Source organism: Mus pahari, chromosome 10 (assembly GCF_900095145.1).
Source record: "Mus pahari chromosome 10, PAHARI_EIJ_v1.1, whole genome shotgun sequence".
NCBI lineage: Eukaryota > Metazoa > Chordata > Mammalia > Rodentia > Muridae > Mus > Mus pahari.
Genome location: NC_034599.1, coordinates 107,723,556 through 107,733,093, shown reverse-complemented (window position 1 = coordinate 107,733,093; position 9,538 = coordinate 107,723,556). Strand labels below are relative to the sequence as shown.

At 45.6% G+C, this 9,538-nt stretch overlaps 2 protein-coding genes across 2 annotated transcripts in view; both read right to left on the bottom strand.

Annotated features, from left to right (window-relative positions):
* The window catches only part of Cmtm6 (CKLF like MARVEL transmembrane domain containing 6), a 17,126-nt gene extending 15,028 nt beyond the window's left edge, over positions 1-2,098 (bottom strand). Inside the window, exon 1 of the mRNA XM_021206527.2 lies at positions 1,898-2,098. Within this exon, the coding sequence (XP_021062186.1) occupies positions 1,898-2,035 (138 nt within the window). The 5' untranslated portion in view covers positions 2,036-2,098. The remainder of the gene's footprint in view (positions 1-1,897) is intronic.
* Positions 2,099-8,190: 6,092 nt separating this feature from the next.
* Dync1li1 (dynein cytoplasmic 1 light intermediate chain 1) overlaps positions 8,191-9,538 on the bottom strand; it is a 39,146-nt gene continuing 37,798 nt past the window's right edge. Inside the window, exon 13 of the mRNA XM_021206158.2 lies at positions 8,191-9,097. Within this exon, the coding sequence (XP_021061817.1) occupies positions 8,985-9,097 (113 nt within the window). The 3' untranslated portion in view covers positions 8,191-8,984. The remainder of the gene's footprint in view (positions 9,098-9,538) is intronic.

The following is a 9,538-nucleotide window of genomic DNA, read 5'->3' as shown; positions in this document are numbered from 1 at the left end:
AAAAAAAAGAAAAGAAAAAGAAAAAGTAAAATAAAAAAAGTGAAAAAGTGGGCTAGTGGTGGTAGTACTATACTAGCCTTTAATCCTAGCACTCAGGAGGAACTCTGAGTTCAAAGCCAGCCTGGCCTACAGAGTGAGTTCCAGGACAGCCAGCCTGGGGGTGGAGGTGGGGTGTGTAGAGAGAAAAGTATTTAAAGAAAGCATGCGTCAGCATTACAAGTTCCCCATAACAAATGAATTTCACAGAAACAGACTGCTTTTTCTATTCATGATGGCAAATACACACAGAGCAGCTAACGACCTTTTCAAGGCCAACTGATCTCTATGGTCCAACTGCAAAACACCAGCAAAACTTCTGGTTGTGTCCTGTTCTGAAGATCCAGAGCTAAGGCCAGCTGAACTATAATAATGAGAATTTTTACTTTGGCTTTAGCATTTCTTATTAGAAAAAGAAATAAAAGCAACTAAAAGTAAGAGATTTTGTTCTGCACACCCATGCAGAAGACCAATAGAGATGACTTCCTCAGAGCAGCAGGAATGCTTCGGTCATACAGAAATTTCTCTGTTCAAAAGGTTCCATTAGACACATGTATTTACTGCAGAGAAGTGCAGTCAGGACTGAACAGAGGGAGCAAGTGCAAAAGAGACACAATCTGGAGCTGCTGCTATAGCACAGTTGGCAGAGCGCTTGCCTTGCATGCACAAGGCCCTGGGTTCAATTCTCCGAACCACATAAACCGCACGGAGGGGCACACCTGTAATCCCAGCACTGAGGTGGAGACAGGAGTATCAGAAGGTCAAGGTCATCCTCTACATTAGTGAGTCTGAAGTTAACTGGACAACATGAGACTTGAGACCCTGTGGAAAAAGAGTGGAAGAGAAGGAAATGGAAAGGGGGGAAGAGGGGAGGAAGGGGAGAGAGGGAGGAGAAGGAAAAGAAGGGGAGATGGAAGGGTAGGGGCAAAACCACACCCACCTGGGTTAAAGAAACAGGTTCTGCAAACAAGAAAAGACGGGGAACCCAGGTGCCTAGGAACCTACAGGTGCAGGCATCATAGGAGGATGCAGGGGGTTACAAAAGACCAGATCCATCACTTGTCTCCAAATGATTTCCTCCTCATCCCCAAGCTGGCACCTAAAAGCAGCGCCAGTTTTCTAACAGCTGGTTTTCTACTTCAGGAAAGTAGGTCAACTGAGTTCCAAGAACGTAAGTTCTGATTACCGGCATTCTGAGAATTTTAAATCTTCCCAAGGAAAGCAGTGGGCTGCTTTTAGCATAAATGAATCACAGAACTAAACAAAATCCATAAACATTCTAAACAATTTGGGTTTCCTAAAAGTGTCTTCTTGAAAAACCTTAATACCCAATGGCAGCTGAGACACAGCAGGAGTATCAAACATCATAATTTAAATATCAAAGATGTCTATTGTTTCACGCCTAGGCTTATGGCACCTAACTGCGGAAAATAAAGAGAGGCATGATCATGTTCTCTCACCCGCACACATGAAGCAGAAAGATGCCCTTTCAAAACTCTCTCTGCCTCAAACTCACTGTGCAAGTTAAACACATACACAAACTGTCCGACAAGTTAAACTGCCCTAATGGGCCAGCACCCGGAAAACCGCAAAAGCCAGAAAAGATAAACAGAAAGCACTTCGATAAACACAAGCATTCAGGGCGATAATGAAAGAATTTTAGCTGAGAGAAAGGAAAAGGGGTTTGGGAGGCTGAGGCCGGACCACGGGTGGACGGCAACGCCTCCTTCCCGGGTAGGAAGGGAAGGAACTGGGGTGTGGAAGCAGCTGCTTCCCGAACGAGGAGGCCGAGCGAGCCGCAGCCTCGAGGCATCCACCACAGCCCACAGCCCACAGGTCCCGGCCGCCGCCGTAGGCTCACCAGCTGCAAGCCCTTGAGGATGCGCCGATACCAAGGGAGCCTGCCCAGGACGAAGTAGGCGGCCAGACCGCTGCGCGCACCCCTGCCAGCGCCTGGGGCCGCCTCGGTGGTGGGACTGTACACCGCTCCGTTCTCCATCGCCCGCGAACACTCGCTCGCCCAGCTAAAACCTCGGCCGAGCGGTAGGGGGCGTCACTTCCTGGGACTCCGCCCACGTTTCCGGTCAACTCCGCCCTCCTCACACCTCGCCACGCCCCCTCGCTTGCTGAGCGCCAGCCCATAGAATTTCTCTCCGTTTGCCACGCCCCCTTTGCCACGCCTCCACGGTTTGCCGCGCCTCTTGTTCGTCATGCCCCTCTGCCTTTCCTGCTCTCTGGTTAACTCTTGACAGTTTCTTTCTTTTTTTTGTTTTTGTTTGTTTGTTTGTTTGTTTTGGTTTTGGTTTTTCGAGGCAGGGTTTCTCTGTGTAGCCTTGGATGTCCTAGAACTCACTCTGTAGACCAGGCTGGCCTCCAACTCAGAAATCCGCCTGCCTCTGCCTCCCAAATGCTGGGATTAAAGGCGTGCGCCGCCACTGCCCAGCTAATTCTTGACAGTTTCATGCTTTCGGTGGACTTCAGCTTTTTTGTTTTTGGGTTTTTTTTTTACACTTTGATTATTAATCTATTTATCTATATTTTAATCTATCTATCCACCCATTCATTCATCTATCTATCTAGGGAGGAGCATTGTGCTGAGGTCAGAAAACTATTCTGAGTCAGTTCTTCCTGAGAATTGATTTTCAGGCTTAGTGACTGGCGCCTTTACTGAGCCACCTCTCCGCCCTGACTTGATCTGTGTCTTTTAGTTTCGTTTCGGTCTGATTTAAAAATAAAAGAAAGAAAACCAAGGTTTCACATGCCCAGACTAACCTAGAACTATGTACATAGCCAGCACAAGTCTGCAACTAGTGACAATCCTCCTGTCTCTGTCTCTGAAGTGCTGAGATTACAGCCATGTTCTTCTCCTCCCTCGGCCTGTTTTGTTTTTTTAAAGTGCCAGAAATCACATAGAGGTCCTTCTGTATGCTAACCGACACACACCCCCGCCCCCGCGCCCGTCCCCCGTTGAGCTGCACCCCAAGCTCCTCCCACAGAGATTTGACTTATTTCTCCATCTTTCTGATAGTCATCTTCTCATGGGCGGGAGGGGTGCACCCGTGTGTATGAAGGTGCGGGCTTGCGCGGGTGCAAGTGTAGAGGTCAGACATCAACCTTGGGTATGTTCCTCAGGCACCATCTACCCTGTTTTGAGGGTAGGGTGTCTCACTGAACCTAGCTTACCAGAGAGGCGAGGCTAAAAGGCTAAGAAGACCCAGAGATAGGCGTCCCATCTTGCCAGCTCCGCAGTTACAAGCACAGGCCACTACATGGGTCTTTTTTATATGGGTTCTAGGAATTGAACTCACGACGTCATCAATGGCAGCCAGCACTTTACCAGCTAAGCTGTCTTCCCTGTTATTTTTCAATATGGTTGGATGTTTACAGTACAACTGAAAACCAGATCTGGATATTATGTTTACTGCCCTGTGCCAACCAGAGACACAAAATCTTTTTTGGCGGGACAGTAAGCAGATTAATGAAAATTCCAAAGGACAATTAACAAAAAGATTAATCAGAGTGTCAGATACTGATAAATGACATGAACATACTGACCATGCCCACCAACAGATGAGCGGGCAAAAGAAATGCAGAACATTTAGTGGAATTTTACTCATTTGTTGTTGTTGTTGTTTTGTGAAACCATCTGCAGGAAAATGAATACAACAGAGTATTGCTGTTAAGGGATATAAGGCAAATTCAAAAGATGAAGGCCACATGGTCTCTCTTATATGCAGATTCTGTATTTTAAAATTATATTTATGGGGCTGGAGAGATGGCTCAGTGGTTAAAAGCAATTTCTGCTCTTTAATAGAATCTAAGTCTGGTTCCCAGCACCCACATAGGGTGGCTTACACCTGTAACTCCAGTTCCAGGGGATCCAATGTCCTTCTATGGACTCTCCTGATATATGCATATATGCACACTCTCTGTGTGTGTCTGTCTCTGATCTCTGTCTCTCTCTCACACACACACACACACACACACACACACACACACACACACCTGCACAAATATACAAGGGAAAAAATAGAATTTTTAACTTTAAATTTATGTTTGCCTGCATGTATATCTGAATACCATGAAAATCCCTGCTGCCCATAGAGGTCAGAAGAGGGCATCAGAGTCTCTGGAACTGGTGTTATAGGTGGTTGTAAGCTGCCGACAATCAAACCTGGGTCCTCTGCAAGAACATTGAGTACCCTTAAGTACTGAGCCATCTCTCCAGTCCAAGGATAAATTTAATCTAAATTAGTGTGTGTGTTTGTGTGTTTACATGGGGTGTTTGTATATCATGAAACTAGAAAGGAATTCATGATAGGGAGACGTTGAGGGAGATGAGACTGGAGGCAATGGAGCACAGGAAAGCAGAATTGTAAACATACGGAAGACTGGGAACCAGCTGAAGGGGTGGTGCATGAATGAGGCCCAAGTATGATGAGACATGTGTGAAATGCCAAGATGGAAACCATGCTTTGTGCGCTGACCTAAAATACTAAGAGCTGGAGATGTCGGTCAGTTGCTGTGACGTTTTTATATGCCCGGCCCAAGGAGTGGCACTATTAAGAAGGTGTGGTCCTGTTAGACTGGGTGTGGCCTTGTTGGAATAGGTGTGTCACTGTGGGTGTGGGCTTTTAAGACCCTCATCCTAGCTGCCTGGAAGTCAGTATTCTGCTAGTAGCCTTAGATGAAGATGTAGAACTTCCAGCTCTGCTTGCACCATGCCTGCCTGAACACTGCCACACTCCCACATTGATGATAATGGACTGAACCTCTGAACCTGTAAGCCAGCCCCAATTAAATGTCCTTATAAATGTTGCCTTGGTCATGGTGTCTGTTCACAGCAGTAAAACCCTAAGACAGTTGCCAAAGTGCTTGCCTGGCTTAGATGTGCATGGAGTCCCAAAACCTGCTGTGATGGCAGACACCTTTAATCTCAGGAGCTTGGAGGTAGAGGCAGGAGGACCATAAATTCAAGATTAGCTGTGACTATATAAAAAGTGAGTTTGAAGACACTCTGGACTACATAAGACTCTGTCTCAATAATAATAATAATAATAATAATAATATAGACGAGCAAGATAACTCAGCCAGTAAAGGCGTTTGCCTCACAAAGACCTGAGTTGGATTTTTGTAACTCATGGTGGAAGGAGAGAACTGACCCCTGAAAGTTGTCCTCCATATATACAGTCAGCATGCACGCACCCACACTCATATGCATTGAAAAGAATAAATACATTTTAATTAAAAGTTTGCTATTTTAAATTCATGGTGGGTTTACAGGGTCCTTGAACTGACGGATGGTACAGTGGAGAACACACGCCTGAAGATGGAAGGGCCCCTTCATAAATGGGTGGTGGGGAAAGCTGCCTCTGAACATCACAGTATTCATGATAAATGTATGAGGATGCCCCAGGAGTGGGAGATAAGCCAAAGAACAGCCAAGAATACAAGAAAGAGTGTTGGAAAAGGGTCCGAGGTTTATTCCATAAAATGGATGCAAAAGGAACCCACTCCCAACCCCCTCCGACCACCAACCCTCTCCCCCCTGCTCCCGCCCCTGCCATCTAAATGGAGCAGTCATGAAGGCAGAGAATTAGCAAAGCTCAAATTACATTCCCAAACGGAATGCTCCATTTCACCAGCAGAGGGCAACAAAGAGCAAACACATGGTCATCCCTAGCCAGAGTGATGTCCAGCGGGCCATTAGAGAGAGAAAATGCTGAGGGGCCTCCTGTGAGTGCTTTAGTGCAAAACAGTTTGACCACTTAGAGCGGAGGTTTTAGTTGCGTGGGGATGGAAGAGGGTGGAGTCCAGTTAGTGGAGTTTGGATTAGAGGAAGCTTGGGAACTATTTTATAACCAGTAACAGAAATCTATGCTAGGATGGGGTTTGCTTGTTTTCTTTCCTTCCTTTACCTACCGATTGCATTTTAGTTCTTAGGGGTTTGTAGAGATGGCTCAATGATTATGAACACTGACTCTTTTTCAAGTCATGAGTCTATGGCAATATCCCAGATTTAGATCATAACAATAAAGGTAAATCCACCTGAAGTGTCTAATAGGCTGAATTAGTGGGGGTTTTTTGTAAGGTGAATTTCAATAAAAACATCACCTTGCTGGGCAGTGGTGGTGCACACCTTTAATCCTAGCACTCGGGAGGCAGAGGCAGGCAGATTTCTGAGTTCAAGGCCAGCCTAGTCTACAGAGGGAGTTCCAAGACAGCCAGGGTTATACAGAGAAACCCTGTCTCGAAAAACAAACAAAACAAAACAAAAAACCATCACCTTATTAAGGACATTTCTAAAACAGGTATTGGAAACTGAGCTCGTCAAAAAAGCAGAACTGGTCACACTTGTTTTTACCTATTCACTACTCTAGGGCGACAATTTTAAAAATAGCTTCTAGTTTGGGGTAAGAATGGGAATGGTACATGTGTGGAATCCCAGCATTTGGAAGGCTTGAAGGCTTAAGCAGGACAACCTCAAATTCTAGGCCAAGCTGGGCTAAATAGTGGGATATGGTTTCAAAAACCATCCAAGACTAAAACAGTGTTAGGCAAGATGTACCAGTGGTACGACTGTTCCGGAAGTAACCAACCACTTTCTGACTGAAGTTGAGGCCCTACTCCACAAGAGGACACCCAGGCCTGTTTCTGTAACACTGGCCAAAAGCCCATGGCCAGGGGATCATGCTAGAGTGAGGAATCTCCTGCTGCTCTGCTAGTCACAGTGTCCACCTGCAGTCTAAGTACTTAATACACCTGTAGATCTGGGCTGCGCTCAACCTTGGTTAGAGCAGCTTCTGTCTGCAGTGAGGAATGGTTAATTGTAAGAGTAAGTGACTGTTACTGTTACCTCTTCGACCCTGAATGGGACTTCTAAATCAACACCTCTCCTCAAGCTCAGAGAACATCACGGAAGAGGGGCAGAGACAATGTAGACACCCAGCAGGACTCTGAAAGGGTGTCTTCTGGATGTAACATGATGGTCATACTTCCTTACCTGCACAGGAAGTACCAGTCACTGACCATCGGTCAGGGTTCCAGCATACATGGGGCAAGGGCTCGCTAGGCCCCACCCCGAGCTGAGGAACTGGGCCCATTTTGTTGCTGTGGAAGGAAAGTCATTTTTCTTTGAGGGGCATGGCCACTTGTAGACAGTCCCAAACCCACTGCATACAAACAGCATTAACTGAACTTGGTGGGCTATAAAAAATTTAAGAGACATGATTCTGGGAAAAGGATGTGTTGGGGGAGGTCTAGAGGAACTAGAAATGGATATGACCTAAAAATATTGTATATATACTATACATATAATATACATATACTCTCAAAGAATAAAAAAAAAATCATACCAAAAAACCCCCAAAACTACAAAATCCCAGCTACACCCATTAAATAAGCGTCTACAGGGCCGGTGAGACACGAATTGGGTAAAAGCACGTGGTGTCACCCTGACAACTGAGTCTCATCCCATGCCCCACATGGTGGAAGGACAGAACCAACTGTACAAGCTGTCTTCTGACTTCTAAACACACACGTTCCAAGACATGTGCAAAGTAGAGGGGTTTGGGGCTTTTGTTGTTGTTGCTGTTTTAGGATTCTATTTTTATTTATAGGGGATGTTGGTATATGACACTGTCCTGGCTGGGAGGCAGCTCAGTGGATAGTGTTTGTTTAACAGGCACAAAGCCCTCAGTTCCGTTTTTAGCAGCACAGAAAACCAGGCACACTGGTCAACAGCCATAATCCCAGTACTGGGAATAGATGCAGAAGGATCAGGAGTTCAAGGCCAACCTTGGCTACATGAGACTATCTCAAAAACAAACAAACAAAAGCAGAAAATCCCCGAAGGGGTGGTGGGGAAACATTACCCAGTGAATTAAAGGTCGGCACGAGAGATATGGCGTCCTGTCTCAACAAACCAACAAAACAAACCAACCAACAGTAATTCTCCATGCCATGGGAGAAGGGATAATCAAGAACTCCCACATTAAGAAAACTTGTGAGTGAATTTCATCTGCTCATTTGCCTGAGAAAGAATGCTTGGTAGTCCAATTAAGTCAGACATTTTAAATTACTAACAAATTCCACTCCTTTGCTGACAAGTCAAACTGGAATGTAAGAAAAGGCAACACGTTATTTGACCCTGAATGCAGAGAATAAATACTTTATTAACTGATTACAGTTGAGTCATGAACAAAAAAGGAGTATATTAAGGCAGAGCCATATATATACACACATATATATATATGTATAGACAACTGCAAAGCCGGTTCTCCCTTCCGTGTTCATAACCTCTGCATCTCTCACCCTCAGGTGATGTGCTTTCTTTCTTCTTGATTAAAGGGGTATCTTGGCCAACGGTTCTGGTCCATTTGATGGTGGCGTATGGGATCATGGAGTGCCAGACTGTGAGAGTTTCTCAGCACACCTCAGGTGTCACTACACAGCTGTTGGTTGGTGTGTGAAATCTGACAACTGACCAGTCTTCTTCAGAAAAACAACATGGTATCTTTAAAAATGATTGGAATAGTCTAAGACTTCTGAGTCAATCAATTGCCAAAATTACGTATTTTCTGCCCTTCCCTAAATGTTCCTGTTGGCTTCTACAGCCTGGGGAACAGGATCACCTAGTTCTACTGCAGTCTTAAACAGTTTGAGATTTTTTTCTTTCAAAAATCAAATTTTCTTCCTTTTGCAGAATGGCAATGCAAACAGTTATCCTACATAATGTAAAACTGTCTTTCTTCTGTGTAGCTCCTCTTTTAAAAATGGGCAGCCACAAAAAAAAAAAACAAAAAAACAAACAAACAAACAAAAAAACGGACATAAACTTTGTCTGTCTGTAAAAGCTTCCAGCCCATCAGAGTTCCAACTTGGAAGGGAAGGGCAGAGGCAAGCTGTCATTACCCAGAAGAATGAGCCAATGGCTTTGTTTGGTATCTTCAGGAGGCTTCTCCTTCCGTAGGAGATGTAGGTGTTGTAGGAGAAACGGAAGCAGGTTTCCGTGTGATTCTGTCTAGCTCTGCGTGAACATCTGAGAGCACAGGTTTCTGGCCTACAGTGCATTTCAAGAAGAAAGAACAAAAGTTAGATAGTCATCTCTAGAGCACTGGCCAACATTTTCATTGACTGTATACATCCTACTGACACAGTCCTCCCCAGAGCACTGGCCAACGTTCTCACTGACTGTACACTCCTACTGACACAGTCCTCCCCAGAGCACTGGCCAACGCTCTCACTGACTGCACACTCCTACTGGCACAGTCCTCCCCAGAGCACTGGCCAACGCTCTTACTGACTGTACACTCCTACTGACACAGTCCTCCCCAGGGCACTGGCCAACGTTCTCACTGACTGTACACTCCTACTGACACAGTCCTCCCCAGGGCACTGGCCAACGCTCTCACTGACTGCACACTCCTACTGGCACAGTCCTCCCCAGAGCACTGGCCAACGCTCTCACTGACTGCACACTCCTACTGGCACAGTCCTCCCC